Consider the following 24421-nt stretch of genomic DNA (forward strand, 5'->3'; position numbering starts at 1 on the left):
GTCATGAACAGGGAAATTGGCTATAGAGGCCAAGAGAAAAACACGTTGGTTCCGCATGTGAAACTTTCATGTGCAGGGTTGAAAGTCTTGGCCTGTCAGGGATTTTTGAAATCTTTACTTCCTGCTGTGTTCAACATTACAGGATAGGTTCACATTTTAACCTTTTAATATAATACTCACACACCCATAAATACACTGAAAGACTTTTGTGTTTCCCTGCTGAACAGCAGTGCAGGGATAGTAAAACAAATCTAGTGTGAAATTTCATACTAAAACAGACAGATTACATGTATACAGCGTCTGTAATTCCCCAAAACAAAGTCTGGAAAATAATAATACAATAATATAACATTGCAACAAGACAATTCAGTCACACTCAGCAGTCATCACACACACATTAATTTAAACTGTCAAATATTATTAAATCTATCAGTTAGTAGAACTTTAAAAAAGTATGACCAGGTGCAACATCAAAATACTGCATACTCCTTAATTCATCAATAATAGTAACATTATAGTAATAATATGGATGGAAATCTGTTTAAAAATTAGTAAAATAGTACACGTGTTCTGTAGTAAACTCGTAAAACTATGTGAGAACACCTGCAAGGTGTATGAACATGTTAAAGACGTCTGACAAAGAAGTCTGACAACAGTCTGAGTGTCAAATTCAACCAGATTCCTGCAGAGATTCATGAATGCTGCCAAGTGAGATGTACGGTCAGGCATGTCAGTGTTGTTCCTGTCTGTGGGGTCACCTGAGTGTTTGATGTAATATTACACAACCAGTCGCTCCTTCCGTCCCTCGCTGTTGATTTTGACAAACATGTCGAGATTAACTGATACTTAGATAAATAAACAAAAGCACTAATTAGCACTGATTTAACAGTTTGAACCCCTAAAGTGGTTTAGGCAGTGGTTGAAGAAGTATGTAGATCCTAAAAATATCAATACATAATGTAAAAATATGTCCAGAAGTATCATCAGTGAAATAAACTTAAAATAAAAGTAAAAGTAGTTTGGTGAAATATTGGATCACTCGAAGACGAGACGCAACTACACACTGTGTCATCCTTTTTAAGCTTGTGGGTTTTTATGCAAAATCTTAATCTACAAAGTAACTAAAACTGTCAAATAAATGTAGTTGAGTAAAAAAAAAGTACAATGTTTCTCTCTGAAATGAAGTGGAGTCAAAGTATAAAGTAGCATCACATGGAAATACTCAAAGTACAAGTACATCATAATTGTATTTTAGAACTTGAGTAAATGTAATAGTTGGATTTGTTTCTTTGCACTGCAGGGTTGAAGTGACGCTGTTTGACATGTTGGCTGTGAGGGAGGTGGAGCAGGTGATTTGCAGTAAGGTGTTGGGTGTGTTGTCAGGCAGGTAGAGAGAGGTGGGTGTTTGTGTTCGAGGGAGGGAAGGTAAAGGAAGCTTATTTATGCCGGAGCAGATCTGATATGAACTTACTGTACAGTGATGGCTCTCTACAAAGTGATCTGTGTGGCAACTCTGCTGACTCTACTGATACAAGGTAAGCTTCCTCCTCACCTGCACACACCTGAACTAATGACATTTATACTGAACACTGGGAAGGAAATAAAATGTTCTAATTGAGTAAATATAGCGGTAACACAACAGGAGTGCAAATCCTTTAAAATGTTCTCAAGAAAAGTAAAAGTACACAGCAGACCCTGTCAGTGTTAAAATATTGATGCATTAACACATGAGTACAAGTTAACATGTTAAGTGGAAGAATTACTGAGATCTCTTACCTAAGTAAAACTAGAAATACCACACAATAAAATCTCACTGAAGTAAAAGTATTGGCAGCAAAACGTATTTAAAGTATAAAATGTAAGAGTACTCATTACACAAAAAGTGTATATATATATATATATATATATATATATATATATATATATATATTAAAATATTAATACTGATTCATTGATATGCACATTTTAAGCAGCATTTCAATGTCAAGTTAGAGCAAATTTTAACAACTTTACAGTTAAAATTGTAATGATATGTTTTATGTGTAAAATACTGACTTGAAACGTGTAACTATAACTGTGAATTGAATGTAGTGCAGTGGAGAGGAAGTACAAAGTAGCGTAAAATAACAAGTACAAGTACCACAAAATTGTACTTAAGTACAGTAATTGAGTAAATGTACTAAATTCCTTTCCACGACTGGATGTAATAATAAAATAAAAAATAAAATTGATCAAATCAGGGCAGAACCAAAGAAAGAAAAGTCTTGTCCAAGTTGAGTAAAATCTCAAAGTCCAAACATTTTGAAGATTAAACATTGCTAAAGGGTTAAAATCAACAAACTAGTTTAACTAATTTTAAGGAAGTTTGGCAGTAGTTAAGGAGAAATTAATGTAAATGTGAAATCTGAACTACAGGCGTCAGATAAATGTCGTGGAATAAAAAGTACAATATATCTGCCTGAAAAGTTTCCTAAAATAGAAAACTGTGTAATAAATATACTCAGTAACTCGTCACCTCTGATTTTGTTGCTCCAAGAATCCAAAAATGGAAATGATTTTGTACAGGACTCTGTTCAGAGGGCTAAAAAATGAAATGATAACATACTATTTATAGCAGATAATCATGTGAGGGAAGCAGCAGCTCGTGCCTCAGCTTAGCTTATTTGGTTAGCAAATAGCTGTCATTCATCCTGTCACTGACTGTAAAGAGTCACTATAAATCACAGTGTCTGATACTGTATTCATGTCCTAAGGTTCTGGAGAATCTAGGAATTGGGGGATTTTTTTTTGACATGATGACAGTTTACTTTTTACTTTATCCAATTTAAATTTCCTTGAACACACTGGGTTACATGTTTTATGGATGGACACTGGCAGGCAGCACTTGGTTAAGGTCAGAGAAAGATCATGGTCTTTGTTTAAAACAGAAAAATTCTGCAATGACATGAAGCACGAGACACAACATGTTCATTAACATTTAACCAAACATCACCATTTTTCACTAACATTTGCTTTTGTTGTCTAAATTAAAACACACACAGGACTCAGGACACAGACCCTGGTCTCCAGTGTAGGGCTACAAATAATGATTATTTTCATTATTGATTAATCTACCGATTCATTGATTAGTTGTTTTGTCTACATGATGTCAGAAAAGAGTGAAAAATGCCTGCTATAATTTCCCACAGTCAGAAGTGAAGTTTTTAAATGTCTTCTTCTGTCTGACCAACTGTCCAAAATCCAAAGATAAACAATTTATTATAATGAATGAGATTATTCAATCGTCAAAATAGTTTCAGATTATTTGGTTTGTCAATTAATTGATCAATTAATTGTTGCAGCTCTAGTCCGGCATCAACATCCAACTCTTAGATACTGTAAATGTTCCTAAACTAAAGAAAATAAAGTAAAATAAAACCACGTGAGAAGTTTAGAGGGAAAAATCACTATTTGGTGGAGCTGTTAACAACTCATAGACATGTGAAATGTGACCCCGACTACACACTGCTTTTTGTAAGACGTCAAAAGACAAAAAGTTTGGAAACCACTGGTTTCATCAGTCATCAGTAGATTTTTCTGTCAGCAAACATCCATTCAGAGGAGCCCTCTCTTCTTTGTGTATTTCATGACATATGATGGTGGTAAAAACTAAAAAAAGTACACACCTTAACAGAAATATGTTCCGTATTTGGTTGGTTTAATGATACACGTCAGGGTCCCTTAAAATAACATGACAGGTGAGAGATATGTGAAGTATGTCAACATCCAATCATTGCACTGATAAATAACACAATGCCTATTGTTTGTTAAGGCTGTGTGTGCTGTTGTTAGATTGTACAGGTAGGTGTTATTTCCTGCTACACATTTCTTCCTGTCATGTCTCACATGGTGCCATGAGGTCAGTAATTACACTGTAGGATTTCTTTTTTTTAAGTCAGTAATTACACTTTTTGTGGATTTTTTTTTTGCCGTCAAAAATGTGCTGACTCTGCAGGTTTTGTCACTCTGTTCTGAATTTTGGCCTAAACCATTTTTGTTTGATTGTTTAGCTGCATATTTACTTTAATGAAACATGTTTTCAATTCCAGTTTTAATCCCCAAAACGCCCTGTAGCCTATATGTTCATTAATAATCCTCATATGTACTGTAAGTCTAACAACTGAACCTTGGACGTGGCTCCACTGGCACTTTTCTCTCTCTGATTATTTTTCTTTTGCCCAATGAACTTTAATTATAATTTTTATAATGTAACAACAGTAGAACATAATGTCAAGGAGGAAGATAGACAACTACACATACAGGTAATTAAAGATATGAAAAAAAACAAATAAATATTCAAATGAAGAAAGATAAATAGTGCCAGAGCAAAAATAAACAAAGAAATTTAAGAAAAGAGAAGAAATACAATTATACAACCATCAGTAAAGTAGTCCAATAGTTTTAAAAGCTTGTTTGTTCTAAGACTTTTCTTTATTTTTTAGTTAATTTCCTCCCTCAAACTAAAAAGCTGTGTCCATTAATGACTAAATTATGCCAATACTGCCCTCATATTAATAGCTTTATCACCTTTATTATATTTTTATCAGTTTAATACAGTTTGCAATGTTCAGTACGATCTTGGACTGCGATGCAGTGATACATCCTGTTTTCACATCATTTATAAAAACAGAAATGTTATGGTTGTAGTATTTAGCTGGAAACAAAAATGACAATCACAAAAAAGTGTCCTCCCTCTTCTAGTATGACCTCATTTATTTTGGATCTTGGTATAATCACAGCTGAAAACCCCCAAAATGAATAAAAAACATCATAAGTATGAAGGTCTTAAACATCCTGCTTGAATCCTTTTAAATAATATTTGGAAAGATGTACAACTTTTATTTAATTTAATTACTGACCAAACTTTATTCCAGATGTTTTTCCAACAACAAATAGCTCTGGTAAATGGTATAAAAGTTTATAAACAGGGGAGAAAAATATAAAGGACACCTGATACATTCAGTGGGTCCCATCAGCAGAGAACAATGATGCATGTTTGGTAAAACATTTCTAGTTAAGATGAACATTTTACACAGTGGCTCAGAATATAGAGTAAGGAAAACAACACCTCTGTAATTAAAAAGTATTCATTTTTTAAACATCTATTTAGCAAACATCTCTGAAATATAACACAGGGAACGTTTTAAATGTTTCTTTCTCAAACACATCTGTAATAAAAACAAGGAACTATTAACATTTTGAGAATTAGCTGTTTTGAGCCGTCTTGTCAGGGAAACGAGAAGCAAAATTGGTGAAATAAAAGGAGAATTCTTTAGGCCATGAGTTTGTAAATGTTAATAGCCTCCCTTCCTTCCCTCTCAATGGACGTCAGCAGAGGTTCTGAGAGCCTTCCTTCTCCACATCTGTTTGTAAACTGGGTCTTGATCAGCTTCAGTTTGGAGAATGATCGCTCAACTGATGCAGTCATCACTAGCAGCTCAGACTGCACTGACCCAAAGACAACAGAACCATGTAAACTAGTGAGTAGAACTGTACCAGAACCAACTGAATGGAACAATGTTACAGCTACAACAACTACAACATGTTTTTAAGGGTTCTTTATTTTCATGATGGTCAGCATACACTCATTCCTACCATAATTGTAGAGGAGTTCTCCTTCTTTAGGCTCAAAGGTAAGTATGACAGTGTTATTTAGACGAGTGGTCATTTTTGGGTCATCTGCAAACCTTGGAGGAGTAGGTCATGACCTCTCTCTTTCAGAGCAGTTCATCTCTCTGTCTGCTAAGGATGACTGAGCAACGCAGCTGTCCTGATGAGGCTGGCTGTCTCCTTGGGAAACTAAGGTTGTAGAAGAAATGCTGTGCTCTGTTTCAGATGGCCAGACTGTCTCTTCTAAGAATATTTTGCATGTTACCTGAATGTGTGAACAATGGTTCACTTAGGTCGGTGTAGTTTCTTGTTCAGGATCTAGTACCCAATAGAATCCTCACACCTGTATGGATGAGTAAAGGATAACCTTATTTGGACATGTAGTAAATCTCGAGGGTCTAGTGAAGGATCAAATACTCCCCACCAGGAGGTAACCTTCAGAATTGAGAAGCATTAAACAGTGTTTCACTTGTACTGCTAATATCTGTTCTCTTCTAGCTTAGTCTAGCTTCAATAAATCCATGTCTCCTGAAACCTTTGTCAGTTAGGAGTTAGACAGTTCTAAATATTTTTGTTCACAATAATGGCCAGTTTACTCCATCATAAGGGCATTTTACAGGCAAAGTATCTCATGTTCTTCACTGGAAGGGCACTTCACCATGTTTTTCTCCCATGCAGGGCACCCTATAGGGCACTTCACCATGTTTTTTGTTATTGAAGGGCACTCATCATGGCATCATGTTTTCTAACACCTGGGGGCACCCTAGAGGGCACTTAATCCCTTTTTTCATTGAAAGTGCACCCAATTCTGCACTTAAGTTAGGGGAACCCTAAACGGCACTTTTTCCACTAGAAGGGCAGCCATACAAAACCTCCAGCTCAGCCCATTACAAGAGCATCTCATAGGGCTCTGCATTACATCATGTGGGGATATTTTACAGGGCACTATCACATTTTCTTCAACTGAAAAGGCATCCTTGAGGGCATTTCATCCCAGATTATTACATATACAGGCACTCTATAGAGCATTTCATCCTGATTAACCATAACTAAGACAGTAATTACAGAACAGGTGTGGGGGCACCTTAGAGGACATTTTATCATGTTTGCTTTATTGTGGGGTTAACTTAAAGGGCACTTTTGCTTTTTTTTTTGCCCCCTTGAGCCCACCATTGAACCTACCTGTTCGATGACGGTGAAAAGCCATTAAAAGGAACCAATAAATTATAGGATGGTACAGCACTTAAATTTTGGTTATTGAAACCTTTCATGATCATGATGATTTCTGAAGCAATGCCATCCAAAACAACAACTCTTTTGTGACTGGAATTTTTCTCTCTCTCTGTTAGCTGAGAGAAGAGACGGTAAAATGAGTGTCACTCATATTTTAAAAATCTGTGTTTAAGTGAGTTTAGTAGTCAATATTGTAGTATTGAGTATCAGTGAATATAAATGCTGAATTGTTGTTTCAAGAGCTGTTTGTTTTCTGTTTTTCAGAGTCTCACTCACAACTAGATGGTAAGTCAAAGTTTCCACTTGTTTACATTTTAAACATGTTGTTGGATAGAAAGGTTGATAATCTGATTGTTGTTGGTATTTGCTGTCAAAGCCAGAATTACAGTCTTAAAGGACTGGTTCATTATTCTTCAAAGGCATCTTAAAACAACAGTCAGGTGTCCACAGGAACAGTTAAAGAGGTTCTCCTTGCTGTAATCATTCCTCCTGGTCATATTGGCTATTAAAAGATCTGCCACATTTACAGTCTTTTTAGCATGAAATTCCCTCTTTGTGTTTCCTTGGACAGTCTTTCCCTGTTGAGCTGTGAAGGAAGTATAGTGACACAAAGAGGGACTTTGGCACTACAGTTTTTGTAACATTGAACGGTATCTACTTGATCTGGCTCATTTGGACGCTGAAGCTTCATATTAGCTTCAGATAAACTTTTAAACACATTTTTGCACAGAAGGAGGACTGTGGATTTTGTCCCCATCACTTACATTGTACGTACGTCATGAAGGGATCTTCTAATGGTCAGTATGAACAGGAGGAATGATTACAGCAAGAAAAACATGTTTCACTGTTCATTTAGGCTCCTGACTGATGTATTAAGACACACTTGGAAAATTGTGAACCTGTCCTTTAAGAGAGCAAGTAGAAGCAAAGAAACATTTAGACTAATATTGAAATGAGATTATAGTTTCACCTCTTGTTATCTTGAGAGCCTCCCAGCAGACTCCCAGGATCATAATCTTTAACTCACAATTGAAGGTTATAATCCTGCAAACAGAAACCACAGTGGTAATTCAGGGAGGGCCGAGCATTGCTCACTCTGTGTTTTTATCGTCTGTCTCTCTGTAGTGTGCGGTCGGCCTGCGCTCAACACCAGGATTGTTGGAGGACAGGTGGCCCCTAATGGCAGCTGGCCCTGGCAGGTCAGTCTGCAAAGTTCTGGATTTCACTTCTGCGGAGGATCCCTCATTAACAAAGAATGGGTGCTGACAGCTGCTCACTGCTTCCCAAGGTAAGCAGTTAGAGTAGAACTGTGATGGAAAACAACATGCCATGAGACCCCTCCAAGGGGTCGCAAGATGAATATCAAGGGTCTCAAAATGATTAATAGGACAGGAAAGAAGAAAATTTATTGTTCTACTGCTCAAATTTAGATCTCTTTTTTCTAGCTTTGTCTTGTGAAATTCTGGAGATTTTCCTCTTCAGGCCTCCAACAATTATTCAAATAGAACAATACAAGAGGTTTAGAAGAAATGGATTTGTATCTGCTTGACTGAGGTAGTCTCGACTGCAGCCCTGCTCTTCATGTCTTTGCACTGCTTTGTTTCTCTTCTGATCTTCAGCACCAGCACAGCGGGTTTGGCTGTGGTCCTCGGTCTCCAGAGTCAAGAGGGGTCCAACCCCAATGCAGTGTCTCGAACGGTCTCTCAGATCATCAATCATCCCAGCTACAACCCTAGCACTTTTGACAACGACATCTCCCTCCTGAAGCTCTCCTCACTGGTTACTTTCAACGACTTCATTGTGCCAGTGTGCCTGGCAGCCTCAGACAGCACTTTCAACGACGGCGTGGACACCTGGATCACCGGTTGGGGCACCATCGGATCTGGAGGTAGGTCATACAGAAGCTGGGGCACATCTATTACTTGTGCTCTCTCAGATTCAAAAATGCATCTCAGTGAGCGACGGTAACCTTTTGTAACTTACAGCTTGTATTTATATTTTCAACATAATCTGCATGTGACAATACTATCACACCCCACATTACAAAAGTATTAGACAGATTAAACAACAAACTGATGATTTATCTATCCTAGGAACATTCTGATAATGACGTGATATGAAAGGTCATTAAAATCAAAAGGGTTCATTTATCTGAGGAGCATTAATGTGGTCAGCAAATTTCATGGCAAACTGCCGACTAGACTTCACTAGATTCTGAAATAACATTTGAAATGTTGTCCTTATTGTTGCACAAGAGGAAAGGTCAGAGGTCACCGGAAACATTATGATTGACATGAGACAGACAGACAGGTTGACTGATATCAATAACTTTAAAGATCCCCTCCAGACATGTTTTAGGAAATAACAATAATTAGCTTTGAAAAATGAATTTGTGGGTTTTTCCACACAAAAAGCTCATTTACCTTGATAGAAATTCTTAAAATCACATCTCCTCCATCTCCCTCACTGTAAAATCCAGAATCTATGAATATGCAAATCTTTTTCTTTTCAAAAGTTTTCCTACTTGACAAAAGATGCCTCCTACTTCACTGTGAGGTCCATTCTCAGTGTATGTGCACTGGAGGTTTCAATTCTCCGTGTCACACTTGTGTAAGTTGCATACTGGACTACGACTGGATCTCCTTGGCTTTCTGGAACTTTAAAGCGAGTTTCAGCTCATTGTTTGGTGTTCTCATAGAGTTGTTTTGGGCCGCAGCAGGCAGCTGTTTTCAGAGAAAAAGCTCCAAAAAGCCACTGTACAGTATCTGCTCGGCACCAAATGGCAAACAGACACAGTTACCTGTAGGCTAGCTGGTGAACATAATGCAGCATTTAGCAACTAAAGAGTCAGATATTTCTTTCAGGAGCTGGTAGAGAGCAAAAACTGAGCTAAAAGAGAGTGAATATTGTACTTACATTTACCAGGTGGACAGAAACACGATTCCAAATGAATGATAATGTTGCTCCATAACAGCTGGATGTGGAAATAAGCAACTGTTTGCTAACAAGTTCAACATGTCAACTTAAAAGCTGAAATATGTCAGTGTTGTGTTCACTACTTGTTTTTGCTGAACACTAGTGGACAAAACAAGTGGTATGAGTCCTTTACAAAATATATTTCACCATATGTGTTGTTTATTAAACTGATTTTGTGTGTCTTTAGTACCCCTTCCTTCCCCACAAAACCTAATGGAGGTGGAGGTTCCTGTTGTTGGGAACAGACAGTGTAACTGTGACTATGGAGTGGGCGAAATCACCAACAACATGATCTGCGCTGGGTTACGTGCTGGAGGGAAGGACTCCTGTCAGGTGATCATTTTACCACCTGTTCTTCCTTTAGATTTCCCCTACTACAAAGATTCTTTCTCCTGACCTACTCCTGAATATTTCTCTCCTCAAAGGGGGACTCAGGTGGTCCGATGGTAACAAAGACAGGAAGTGTCTGGGTCCAGGCTGGAGTTGTGAGCTTTGGAAGAGGTTGTGCGGAGCCTAATTTCCCAGGAGTCTACGCCAGAGTGTCTGAGTATCAGTCCTGGATCAACAGCCAAATCACCAGCGACGAGCCAGGCTTCGTCACCTTCACGTCCAATGGGACTGACAGTGACCTCAGTGTCAGCTGTTCCGGCCTGCCGCTACCTCCAACCAACCTCCCTCCAACAACAGTCAATCGTGAGTAACTGTTATGTCCAGGCTTTGTGAACAGATCTGACCGATTTTTAACTACAAATTTGAAGGCTTTTAGATTAGACATATTACCACACTGTGCGACAGTTTCAGATCTATTCTGTATCAGCTTGTTCCGCCTCTTCATTGAGGATAAATGATCTTTACACTGAGAGAAACATTCAAACCAAAGGCTCCATGCTTCTTATGGCTGCACTATTCTAACAGAAGAGAAATATTCCAGATGTTTGTGCATCGTTTTGGACAAATTTTTCCAAAAGTCAGCCTGACATGTTTGGTATCTTTGGAAACATTTGGATCTCTGCTAGAATTTAAAATAAAGTTCTGTGTGTTTGAAGGATGTTTAATGTTTAAAATGATGGATCTATTTTCTGTGATCTTTTTTAAAAAACATCTTTCATTGTCTGCCTTTTGAGAATTAGCTATTTTGAACAGTCTTGTTAGGGAAATGAGAGGCAAAATTGGTGAAATAAAAGGAGAATTCTTTTGGCCATGACTTTGTAAATGTTAATAGCCTCCCTTCCTTCCCTCTCAATGGACGTCAGCAGAGGTTCTGAGAGCCTTCCTTCTCCACATCTGTTTGTAAACTGGGTCTTGATCAGCTTCAGTTTGGAGAATGATCGCTCAACTGATGCAGTCATCACTAGCAGCTCAGACTGCACTGACCCAAAGACAACAGAACCATGTAAACTAGTGAGTAGAACTGTACCAGAACCAACTGAATGGAACAATGTTACAGCTACAACAACTACAACATGTTTTTAAGGGTTCTTTATTTTCATGATGGTCAGCATACACTCATTCCTACCATAATTGTAGAGGAGTTCTCCTTCTTTAGGCTCAAAGGTAAGTATGACAGTGTTATTTAGACGAGTGGTCATTTTTGGGTCATCTGCAAACCTTGGAGGAGTAGGTCATGACCTCTCTCTTTCAGAGCAGTTCATCTCTCTGTCTGCTAAGGATGACTGAGCAACGCAGCTGTCCTGATGAGGCTGGCTGTCTCCTTGGGAAACTAAGGTTGTAGAAGAAATGCTGTGCTCTGTTTCAGATGGCCAGACTGTCTCTTCTAAGAATATTTTGCATGTTACCTGAATGTGTGAACAATGGTTCACTTAGGTCGGTGTAGTTTCTTGTTCAGGATCTAGTACCCAATAGAATCCTCACACCTGTATGGATGAGTAAAGAATAACCTTATTTGGACATGTAGTAAATCTCGAGGGTCTAGTGAAGGATCAAATACTCCCCACCAGGAGGTAACCTTCAGAATTGAGAAGCATTAAACAGTGTTTCACTTGTACTGCTAATATCTGTTCTCTTCTAGCTTAGTCTAGCTTCAATAAATCCATGTCTCCTGAAACCTTTGTCAGTTAGGAGTTAGACAGTTCTAAATATTTTTGTTCACAATAATGGCCAGTTTACTCCATCATAAGGGCATTTTACAGGCAAAGTATCTCATGTTCTTCACTGGAAGGGCACTTCACCATGTTTTTCTCCCATGCAGGGCACCCTATAGGGCACTTCACCATGTTTTTTGTTATTGAAGGGCACTCATCATGGCATCATGTTTTCTAACACCTGGGGGCACCCTAGAGGGCACTTAATCCCTTTTTTCATTGAAAGTGCACCCAATTCTGCACTTAAGTTAGGGGAACCCTAAACGGCACTTTTTCCACTAGAAGGGCAGCCATACAAAACCTCCAGCTCAGCCCATTACAAGAGCATCTCATAGGGCTCTGCATTACATCATGTGGGGATATTTTACAGGGCACTATCACATTTTCTTCAACTGAAAAGGCATCCTTGAGGGCATTTCATCCCAGATTATTACATATACAGGCACTCTATAGAGCATTTCATCCTGATTAACCATAACTAAGACAGTAATTACAGAACAGGTGTGGGGGCACCTTAGAGGACATTTTATCATGTTTGCTTTATTGTGGGGTTAACTTAAAGGGCACTTTTGCTTTTTTTTTTGCCCCCTTGAGCCCACCATTGAACCTACCTGTTCGATGACGGTGAAAAGCCATTAAAAGGAACCAATAAATTATAGGATGGTACAGCACTTAAATTTTGGTTATTGAAACCTTTCATGATCATGATGATTTCTGAAGCAATGCCATCCAAAACAACAACTCTTTTGTGACTGGAATTTTTCTCTCTCTCTGTTAGCTGAGAGAAGAGACGGTAAAATGAGTGTCACTCATATTTTAAAAATCTGTGTTTAAGTGAGTTTAGTAGTCAATATTGTAGTATTGAGTATCAGTGAATATAAATGCTGAATTGTTGTTTCAAGAGCTGTTTGTTTTCTGTTTTTCAGAGTCTCACTCACAACTAGATGGTAAGTCAAAGTTTCCACTTGTTTACATTTTAAACATGTTGTTGGATAGAAAGGTTGATAATCTGATTGTTGTTGGTATTTGCTGTCAAAGCCAGAATTACAGTCTTAAAGGACTGGTTCATTATTCTTCAAAGGCATCTTAAAACAACAGTCAGGTGTCCACAGGAACAGTTAAAGAGGTTCTCCTTGCTGTAATCATTCCTCCTGGTCATATTGGCTATTAAAAGATCTGCCACATTTACAGTCTTTTTAGCATGAAATTCCCTCTTTGTGTTTCCTTGGACAGTCTTTCCCTGTTGAGCTGTGAAGGAAGTATAGTAACACAAAGAGGGACTTTGGCACTACAGTTTTTGTAACATTGAACGGTATCTACTTGATCTGGCTCATTTGGACGCTGAAGCTTCATATTAGCTTCAGATAAACTTTTAAACACATTTTTGCACAGAAGGAGGACTGTGGATTTTGTCCCCATCACTTACATTGTACGTACGTCATGAAGGGATCTTCTAATGGTCAGTATGAACAGGAGGAATGATTACAGCAAGAAAAACATGTTTCACTGTTCATTTAGGCTCCTGACTGATGTATTAAGACACACTTGGAAAATTGTGAACCTGTCCTTTAAGAGAGCAAGTAGAAGCAAAGAAACATTTAGACTAATATTGAAATGAGATTATAGTTTCACCTCTTGTTATCTTGAGAGCCTCCCAGCAGACTCCCAGGATCATAATCTTTAACTCACAATTGAAGGTTATAATCCTGCAAACAGAAACCACAGTGGTAATTCAGGGAGGGCCGAGCATTGCTCACTCTGTGTTTTTATCGTCTGTCTCTCTGTAGTGTGCGGTCGGCCTGCGCTCAACACCAGGATTGTTGGAGGACAGGTGGCCCCTAATGGCAGCTGGCCCTGGCAGGTCAGTCTGCAAAGTTCTGGATTTCACTTCTGCGGAGGATCCCTCATTAACAAAGAATGGGTGCTGACGGCTGCTCACTGCTTCCCAAGGTAAGCAGTTAGAGTAGAACTGTGATGGAAAACAACATGCCATGAGACCCCTCCAAGGGGTCGCAAGATGAATATCAAGGGTCTCAAAATGATTAATAGGACAGGAAAGAAGAAAATTTATTGTTCTACTGCTCAAATTTAGATCTCTTTTTTCTAGCTTTGTCTTGTGAAATTCTGGAGATTTTCCTCTTCAGGCCTCCAACAATTATTCAAATAGAACAATACAAGAGGTTTAGAAGAAATGGATTTGTATCTGCTTGACTGAGGTAGTCTCGACTGCAGCCCTGCTCTTCATGTCTTTGCACTGCTTTGTTTCTCTTCTGATCTTCAGCACCAGCACAGCGGGTTTGGCTGTGGTCCTCGGTCTCCAGAGTCAAGAGGGGTCCAACCCCAATGCAGTGTCTCGAACGGTCTCTCAGATCATCAATCATCCCAGCTACAACCCTAGCACTTTTGACAACGACATCTCCCTCCTGAAGCTCTCCTCACTGGTTACTTTCAACGACTTCATTGTGCCAGTGTGCCTGGCAGCCTCAGACAGCACTTTCAACGACGGCGTGGACACCTGGATCACCGGTTGGGGCACCATCGGATCTGGAGGTAGGTCATACAGAAGCTGGGGCACATCTATTACTTGTGCTCTCTCAGATTCAAAAATGCATCTCAGTGAGCGACGGTAACCTTTTGTAACTTACAGCTTGTATTTATATTTTCAACATAATCTGCATGTGACAATACTATCACACCCCACATTACAAAAGTATTAGACAGATTAAACAACAAACTGATGATTTATCTATCCTAGGAACATTCTGATAATGACGTGATATGAAAGGTCATTAAAATCAAAAGGGTTCATTTATCTGAGGAGCATTAATGTGGTCAGCAAATTTCATGGCAAACTGCCGACTAGACTTCACTAGATTCTGAAATAACATTTGAAATGTTGTCCTTATTGTTGCACAAGAGGAAAGGTCAGAGGTCACCGGAAACATTATGATTGACATGAGACAGACAGACAGGTTGACTGATATCAATAACTTTAAAGATCCCCTCCAGACATGTTTTAGGAAATAACAATAATTAGCTTTGAAAAATGAATTTGTGGGTTTTTCCACACAAAAAGCTCATTTACCTTGATAGAAATTCTTAAAATCACATCTCCTCCATCTCCCTCACTGTAAAATCCAGAATCTATGAATATGCAAATCTTTTTCTTTTCAAAAGTTTTCCTACTTGACAAAAGATGCCTCCTACTTCACTGTGAGGTCCATTCTCAGTGTATGTGCACTGGAGGTTTCAATTCTCCGTGTCACACTTGTGTAAGTTGCATACTGGACTACGACTGGATCTCCTTGGCTTTCTGGAACTTTAAAGCGAGTTTCAGCTCATTGTTTGGTGTTCTCATAGAGTTGTTTTGGGCCGCAGCAGGCAGCTGTTTTCAGAGAAAAAGCTCCAAAAAGCCACTGTACAGTATCTGCTCGGCACCAAATGGCAAACAGACACAGTTACCTGTAGGCTAGCTGGTGAACATAATGCAGCATTTAGCAACTAAAGAGTCAGATATTTCTTTCAGGAGCTGGTAGAGAGCAAAAACTGAGCTAAAAGAGAGTGAATATTGTACTTACATTTACCAGGTGGACAGAAACACGATTCCAAATGAATGATAATGTTGCTCCATAACAGCTGGATGTGGAAATAAGCAACTGTTTGCTAACAAGTTCAACATGTCAACTTAAAAGCTGAAATATGTCAGTGTTGTGTTCACTACTTGTTTTTGCTGAACACTAGTGGACAAAACAAGTGGTATGAGTCCTTTACAAAATATATTTCACCATATGTGTTGTTTATTAAACTGATTTTGTGTGTCTTTAGTACCCCTTCCTTCCCCACAAAACCTAATGGAGGTGGAGGTTCCTGTTGTTGGGAACAGACAGTGTAACTGTGACTATGGAGTGGGCGAAATCACCAACAACATGATCTGCGCTGGGTTACGTGCTGGAGGGAAGGACTCCTGTCAGGTGATCATTTTACCACCTGTTCTTCCTTTAGATTTCCCCTACTACAAAGATTCTTTCTCCTGACCTACTCCTGAATATTTCTCTCCTCAAAGGGGGACTCAGGTGGTCCGATGGTAACAAAGACAGGAAGTGTCTGGGTCCAGGCTGGAGTTGTGAGCTTTGGAAGAGGTTGTGCGGAGCCTAATTTCCCAGGAGTCTACGCCAGAGTGTCTGAGTATCAGTCCTGGATCAACAGCCAAATCACCAGCGACGAGCCAGGCTTCGTCACCTTCACGTCCAATGGGACTGACAGTGACCTCAGTGTCAGCTGTTCCGGCCTGCCGCTACCTCCAACCAACCTCCCTCCAACAACAGTCAATCGTGAGTAACTGTTATGTCCAGGCTTTGTGAACAGATCTGACCGATTTTTAACTACAAATTTGAAGGCTTTTAGATTAGACATATTACCACACTGTGCGACAGTTTCAGATCTATTCTGTATCAGCTTGTTCCGCCTCTTCATTGAGGATAAATGATCTTTACACTGAGAGAAACATTCAAACCAAAGGCTCCATGCTTCTTATGGCTGCACTATTCTAACAGAAGAGAAATATTCCAGATGTTTGTGCATCGTTTTGGACAAATTTTTCCAAAAGTCAGCCTGACATGTTTGGTATCTTTGGAAACATTTGGATCTCTGCTAGAATTTAAAATAAAGTTCTGTGTGTTTGAAGGATGTTTAATGTTTAAAATGATGGATCTATTTTCTGTGATCTTTTTTAAAAAACATCTTTCATTGTCTGCCTTTTGAGAATTAGCTATTTTGAACAGTCTTGTTAGGGAAATGAGAGGCAAAATTGGTGAAATAAAAGGAGAATTCTTTTGGCCATGACTTTGTAAATGTTAATAGCCTCCCTTCCTTCCCTCTCAATGGACGTCAGCAGAGGTTCTGAGAGCCTTCCTTCTCCACATCTGTTTGTAAACTGGGTCTTGATCAGCTTCAGTTTGGAGAATGATTGCTCAACTGATGCAGTCATCACTAGCAGCTCAGACTGCACTGACCCAAAGACAACAGAACCATGTAAACTAGTGAGTAGAACTGTACCAGAACCAACTGAATGGAACAATGTTACAGCTACAACAACTACAACATGTTTTTAAGGGTTCTTTATTTTCATGATGGTCAGCATACACTCATTCCTACCATAATTGTAGAGGAGTTCTCCTTCTTTAGGCTCAAAGGTAAGTATGACAGTGTTATTTAGACGAGTGGTCATTTTTGGGTCATCTGCAAACCTTGGAGGAGTAGGTCATGACCTCTCTCTTTCAGAGCAGTTCATCTCTCTGTCTGCTAAGGATGACTGAGCAACGCAGCTGTCCTGATGAGGCTGGCTGTCTCCTTGGGAAACTAAGGTTGTAGAAGAAATGCTGTGCTCTGTTTCAGATGGCCAGACTGTCTCTTCTAAGAATATTTTGCATGTTACCTGAATGTGTGAACAATGGTTCACTTAGGTCGGTGTAGTTTCTTGTTCAGGATCTAGTACCCAATAGAATCCTCACACCTGTATGGATGAGTAAAGAATAACCTTATTTGGACATGTAGTAAATCTCGAGGGTCTAGTGAAGGATCAAATACTCCCCACCAGGAGGTAACCTTCAGAATTGAGAAGCATTAAACAGTGTTTCACTTGTACTGCTAATATCTGTTCTCTTCTAGCTTAGTCTAGCTTCAATAAATCCATGTCTCCTGAAACCTTTGTCAGTTAGGAGTTAGACAGTTCTAAATATTTTTGTTCACAATAATGGCCAGTTTACTCCATCATAAGGGCATTTTACAGGCAAAGTATCTCATGTTCTTCACTGGAAGGGCACTTCACCATGTTTTTCTCCCATGCAGGGCACCCTATAGGGCACTTCACCATGTTTTTTGTTATTGAAGGGCACTCATCATGGCATCATGTTTTCTAACACCTGGGGGCACCCTAGAGGGCAATTAATCCCTTTTTTCATTGAAAGTGCACCCAATTCTGCACTTAAGTTAGGGGAACCCTAAATGGCACTTTTTCCACTAGAAGGGCAGCCATACAAAACCTCCAGCTCAGCCCATTACAAGAGCAACTCATAGGGCTCTGCATTACATCATGTGGGGATATTTTACAGGGCACTATCACATTTTCTTCAACTGAAAAGGCATCCTTGAGGGCATTTCATCACAGATTATTACATATACAGGCACTCTATAGAGCATTTCATCCTGATTAACCATAACTAAGACAGTAATTACAGAACAGGTGTGGGGGCACCTTAGAGGACATTTTATCATGTTTGCTTTATTGTGGGGTTAACTTAAAGGGCACTTTTGCTTTTTTTTTTGCCCCCTTGAGCCCACCATTGAACCTACCTGTTCGATGACGGTGAAAAGCCATTAAAAGGAACCAATAAATTATAGGATGGTACAGCACTTACATTTTGGTTATTGAAACCTTTCATGATCATGATGATTTCTGAAGCAATGCCATCCAAAACAACAACTCTTTTGTGACTGGAATTTTTCTCTCTCTCTGTTAGCTGAGAGAAGAGACGGTAAAATGAGTGTCACTCATATTTTAAAAATCTGTGTTTAAGTGAGTTTAGTAGTCAATATTGTAGTATTGAGTATCAGTGAATATAAATGCTGAATTGTTGTTTCAAGAGCTGTTTGTTTTCTGTTTTTCAGAGTCTCACTCACAACTAGATGGTAAGTCAAAGTTTCCACTTGTTTACATTTTAAACATGTTGTCGGATAGAAAGGTTGATAGTTTGATTGTTGTTGGTATTTGCTGTCAAAGCCAGAATTACAGTCTTAAAGGACTGGTTCATTACTCTTCAAAGGCATCTTAAAACAACAGTCAGGTGTCCACAGGAACAGTTAAAGAGGTTCTCCTTGCTGTAATCATTCCTCCTGGTCATATTGGCTATTAAAAGATCTGCCACATTTACAGTCTTTTTAGCATGAAATTCCCTCTTTGTGTTTCCTTGGACAGTCTTTCCCTGTTGAGCTGTGAAGGAAGTATAGTAACACAAAGAGGGACTTTGGCACTACAGTTTTTGTAACATTGAACGGTATCTAATTGATCTGGCTCATTTGGACGCTGAAGCTTCATATTAGCTTCAGATAAACTTTTAAACACATTTTTGCACAGAAGGAGGACTGTGGATTTTGTCCCCATCACTTACATTGTACGTGCGTTATGAAGGGATCTTCTAATGGTCAGTATGAACAGGAGGAATGATTACAGCAAGAAAAACATGTTTCACTGTTCATTTGGGCTCCTGGCTGATGTATTAAGACACACTTGGAAAATTGTGAACCTGTCCTTTAAGAGAGCAAGTAGAAGCAAAGAAACATTTAGACTAATATTGAAATGAGATTATAGTTTCACCTCTTGTTATCTTGAGAGCCTCCCAGCAGACTCCCAGGATCATAATCTTTAACTCACAGTTGAAGGTTATAATCCTGCAAACAGAAACCACAGTGGTAATTCAGGGAGGGCCGAGCATTGCTCACTCTGTGTTTTTATCGTCTGTCTCTCTGTAGTGTGCGGTCGGCCTGCGCTCAACACCAGGATTGTTGGAGGACAGGTGGCCCCTAATGGCAGCTGGCCCTGGCAGGTCAGTCTGCAAAGTTCTGGATTTCACTTCTGCGGAGGATCCCTCATTAACAAAGAATGGGTGCTGACGGCTGCTCACTGCTTCCCAAGGTAAGCAGTTAGAGTAGAACTGTGATGGAAAACAACATGCCATGAGACCCCTCCAAGGGGTCGCAAGATGAATATCAAGGGTCTCAAAATGATTAATAGGACAGGAAAGAAGAAAATTTATTGTTCTACTGCTCAAATTTAGATCTCTTTTTTCTAGCTTTGTCTTGTGAAATTCTGGAGATTTTCCTCTTCAGGCCTCCAACAATTATTCAAATAGAACAATACAAGAGGTTTAGAAGAAATGGATTTGTATCTGCTTGACTGAGGTAGTCTCGACTGCAGCCCTGCTCTTCATGTCTTTGCACTGCTTTGTTTCTCTTCTGATCTTCAGCACCAGCACAGCGGGTTTGGCTGTGGTCCTCGGTCTCCAGAGTCAAGAGGGGTCCAACCCCAATGCAGTGTCTCGAACGGTCTCTCAGATCATCAATCATCCCAGCTACAACCCTAGCACTTTTGACAACGACATCTCCCTCCTGAAGCTCTCCTCACTGGTTACTTTCAACGACTTCATTGTGCCAGTGTGCCTGGCAGCCTCAGACAGCACTTTCAACGACGGCGTGGACACCTGGATCACCGGTTGGGGCACCATCGGATCTGGAGGTAGGTCATACAGAAGCTGGGGCACATCTATTACTTGTGCTCTCTCAGATTCAAAAATGCATCTCAGTGAGCGACGGTAACCTTTTGTAACTTACAGCTTGTATTTATATTTTCAACATAATCTGCATGTGACAATACTATCACACCCCACATTACAAAAGTATTAGACAGATTAAACAACAAACTGATGATTTATCTATCCTAGGAACATTCTGATAATGACGTGATATGAAAGGTCATTAAAATCAAAAGGGTTCATTTATCTGAGGAGCATTAATGTGGTCAGCAAATTTCATGGCAAACTGCCGACTAGACTTCACTAGATTCTGAAATAACATTTGAAATGTTGTCCTTATTGTTGCACAAGAGGAAAGGTCAGAGGTCACCGGAAACATTATGATTGACATGAGACAGACAGACAGGTTGACTGATATCAATAACTTTAAAGATCCCCTCCAGACATGTTTTAGGAAATAACAATAATTAGCTTTGAAAAATGAATTTGTGGGTTTTTCCACACAAAAAGCTCATTTACCTTGATAGAAATTCTTAAAATCACATCTCCTCCATCTCCCTCACTGTAAAATCCAGAATCTATGAATATGCAAATCTTTTTCTTTTCAAAAGTTTTCCTACTTGACAAAAGATGCCTCCTACTTCACTGTGAGGTCCATTCTCAGTGTATGTGCACTGGAGGTTTCAATTCTCCGTGTCACACTTGTGTAAGTTGCATACTGGACTACGACTGGATCTCCTTGGCTTTCTGGAACTTTAAAGCGAGTTTCAGCTCATTGTTTGGTGTTCTCATAGAGTTGTTTTGGGCCGCAGCAGGCAGCTGTTTTCAGAGAAAAAGCTCCAAAAAGCCACTGTACAGTATCTGCTCGGCACCAAATGGCAAACAGACACAGTTACCTGTAGGCTAGCTGGTGAACATAATGCAGCATTTAGCAACTAAAGAGTCAGATATTTCTTTCAGGAGCTGGTAGAGAGCAAAAACTGAGCTAAAAGAGAGTGAATATTGTACTTACATTTACCAGGTGGACAGAAACACGATTCCAAATGAATGATAATGTTGCTCCATAACAGCTGGATGTGGAAATAAGCAACTGTTTGCTAACAAGTTCAACATGTCAACTTAAAAGCTGAAATATGTCAGTGTTGTGTTCACTACTTGTTTTTGCTGAACACTAGTGGACAAAACAAGTGGTATGAGTCCTTTACAAAATATATTTCACCATATGTGTTGTTTATTAAACTGATTTTGTGTGTCTTTAGTACCCCTTCCTTCCCCACAAAACCTAATGGAGGTGGAGGTTCCTGTTGTTGGGAACAGACAGTGTAACTGTGACTATGGAGTGGGCGAAATCACCAACAACATGATCTGCGCTGGGTTACGTGCTGGAGGGAAGGACTCCTGTCAGGTGATCATTTTACCACCTGTTCTTCCTTTAGATTTCCCCTACTACAAAGATTCTTTCTCCTGACCTACTCCTGAATATTTCTCTCCTCAAAGGGGGACTCAGGTGGTCCGATGGTAACAAAGACAGGAAGTGTCTGGGTCCAGGCTGGAGTTGTGAGCTTTGGAAGAGGTTGTGCGGAGCCTAATTTCCCAGGAGTCTACGCCAGAGTGTCTGAGTATCAGTCCTGGATCAACAGCCAAATCACCAGCGACGAGCCAGGCTTCGTCACCTTCACGTCCAATGGGACTGACAGTGACCTCAGTGTCAGCTGTTCCGGCCTGCCGCTACCTCCAACCAACCTCCCTCCAACAACAGTCAATCGTGAGTAACTGTTATGTCCAGGCTTTGTGAACAGATCTGACCGATTTTTAACTACAAATTTGAAGGCTTTTAGATTAGACATATTACCACACTGTGCGACAGTTTCAGATCTATTCTGTATCAGCTTGTTCCGCCTCTTCATTGAGGATAAATGATCTTTACACTGAGAGAAACATTCAAACCAAAGGCTCCATGCTTCTTATGGCTGCACTATTCTAACAGATCTGTATCTTTGGAAACATTTGGATCTCTGCTAGAATTTAAAATAAAGTTCTGTGTGTTTGAAGGATGTTTAATGTTTAAAATGATGGATGTATTTTCTGTGATCTTTTTTAAAAAACATCTTTCATTGTCTGCCTTTTGAGAATTAGCTATTTTGAACAGTCTTGTTAGGGAAATGAGAGGCAAAATTGGTGAAATAAAAGGAGAATTCTTTTGGCCATGACTTTGTAAATGTTAATAGCCTCCCTTCCCTCCCTCTTAATGGACAACAGCAGAGGTTCTGAGAGCCTTCCTTCTCCACATCTGCTTGCAAGCTGGGTCTTGATGAGCTTCAGTTTGGAGAATGATTGCTCAACTGATGCAGTCATCACTAGCAGCTCAGACTGCACTGACCCAAAGACAACAGAACCATGTAAACTAGTGAGTAGTACTGTACCAGAACCAACTGAATGGAACAGTGTTACAGCTACAACAACTACAACATGTTTTTAAGGGTTCTTTATTTTCATGATGGTCAGCATACACTCATTCCTACCATAATTGTAGAGGAGTTCTCCTTCTTTAGGCTCAAAGGTAAGTATGACAGTGTTATTTAGACGAGTGGTCATTTTTGGGTCATCTGCAAACCTTGGAGGAGTAGGTCATGACCTCTCTCTTTCAGAGCAGTTCATCTCTCTGTCTGCTAAGGATGACTGAGCAACGCAGCTGTCCTGATGAGGCTGGCTGTCTCCTTGGGAAACTAAGGTTGTAGAAGAAATGCTGTGCTCCGTTTCAGATGGCCAGACTGTCTCTTCTAAGAATATTTTGCATGTTACCTGAATGTGTGAACAATGGTTCACTTAGGTCGGTGTAGTTTCTTGTTCAGGATCTAGTACCCAATAGAATCCTCACACCTGTATGGATGAGTAAAGAATAACCTTATTTGGACATGTAGTAAATCTCGAGGGTCTAGTGAAGGATTAAATACTCCCCACCAGGAGGTAACCTTCAGAATTGAGAAGCATTAAACAGTGTTTCACTTGTACTGCTAATATCTGTTCTCTTCTAGCTTAGTCTAGCTTCAATAAATCCATGTCTCCTGAAACCTTTGTCAGTTAGGAGTTATACAGTTCTAAATATTTTTGTTCACAATAATGGCCAGTTTACTCCATCATAAGGGCATTTTACAGGCAAAGTATCTCATGTTCTTCACTGGAAGGGCACTTCACCATGTTTTTCTCCCATGCAGGGCACCCTATAGGGCACTTCACCATGTTTTTTGTTATTGAAGGGCACTCATCATGGCATCATGTTTTCTAACACCTGGGGGCACCCTATAGGGCAATTAATCCCTTTTTTCATTGAAAGTGCACCCAATTCTGCACTTAAGTTAGGGGAACCCTAAATGGCACTTTTTCCACTAGAAGGGCAGCCATACAAAACCTCCAGCTCAGCCCATTACAAGAGCAACTCATAGGGCTCTGCATTACATCATGTGGGGATATTTTACAGGGCACTATCACATTTTCTTCAACTGAAAAGGCATCCTTGAGGGCATTTCATCACAGATTATTACATATACAGGCACTCTATAGAGCATTTCATCCTGATTAACCATAACTAAGACAGTAATTACAGAACAGGTGTGGGGGCACCTTAGAGGACATTTTATCATGTTTGCTTTATTGTGGGGTTAACTTAAAGGGCACTTTTGCTTTTTTTTTTGCCCCCTTGAGCCCACCATTGAACCTACCTGTTCGATGACGGTGAAAAGCCATTAAAAGGAACCAATAAATTATAGGATGGTACAGCACTTACATTTTGGTTATTGAAACCTTTCATGATCATGATGATTTCTGAAGCAATGCCATCCAAAACAACAACTCTTTTGTGACTGGAATTTTTCTCTCTCTCTGTTAGCTGAGAGAAGAGACGGTAAAATGAGTGTCACTCATATTTTAAAAATCTGTGTTTAAGTGAGTTTAGTAGTCAATATTGTAGTATTGAGTATCAGTGAATATAAATGCTGAATTGTTGTTTCAAGAGCTGTTTGTTTTCTGTTTTTCAGAGTCTCACTCACAACTAGATGGTAAGTCAAAGTTTCCACTTGTTTACATTTTAAACATGTTGTCGGATAGAAAGGTTGATAGTTTGATTGTTGTTGGTATTTGCTGTCAAAGCCAGAATTA

The 24421-nt window shown here is 39.5% G+C and overlaps 1 protein-coding gene across 1 annotated transcript in view; it reads left to right on the plus strand.

Annotated features, from left to right (window-relative positions):
• The first annotated feature begins 1397 nt into the window (after positions 1–1397).
• The window catches only part of LOC122966781, a 36849-nt gene continuing 13825 nt past the window's right edge, over positions 1398–24421 (plus strand). Inside the window, exons 1-17 of the mRNA XM_044331111.1 lie at positions 1398–1535; positions 7147–7167; positions 8008–8170; positions 8502–8770; positions 10046–10191; positions 10284–10551; positions 12887–12907; positions 13748–13910; positions 14242–14510; positions 15786–15931; positions 16024–16291; positions 18627–18647; positions 19488–19650; positions 19982–20250; positions 21526–21671; positions 21764–22031; positions 24301–24321. Coding sequence (XP_044187046.1) covers positions 1481–1535; positions 7147–7167; positions 8008–8170; positions 8502–8770; positions 10046–10191; positions 10284–10551; positions 12887–12907; positions 13748–13910; positions 14242–14510; positions 15786–15931; positions 16024–16291; positions 18627–18647; positions 19488–19650; positions 19982–20250; positions 21526–21671; positions 21764–22031; positions 24301–24321 — 2677 coding nt within the window. The 5' untranslated portion in view covers positions 1398–1480. The remainder of the gene's footprint in view (positions 1536–7146; positions 7168–8007; positions 8171–8501; positions 8771–10045; positions 10192–10283; positions 10552–12886; positions 12908–13747; positions 13911–14241; positions 14511–15785; positions 15932–16023; positions 16292–18626; positions 18648–19487; positions 19651–19981; positions 20251–21525; positions 21672–21763; positions 22032–24300; positions 24322–24421) is intronic.

This window comes from Thunnus albacares, chromosome 17, assembly GCF_914725855.1.
Source record: "Thunnus albacares chromosome 17, fThuAlb1.1, whole genome shotgun sequence".
NCBI lineage: Eukaryota > Metazoa > Chordata > Actinopteri > Scombriformes > Scombridae > Thunnus > Thunnus albacares.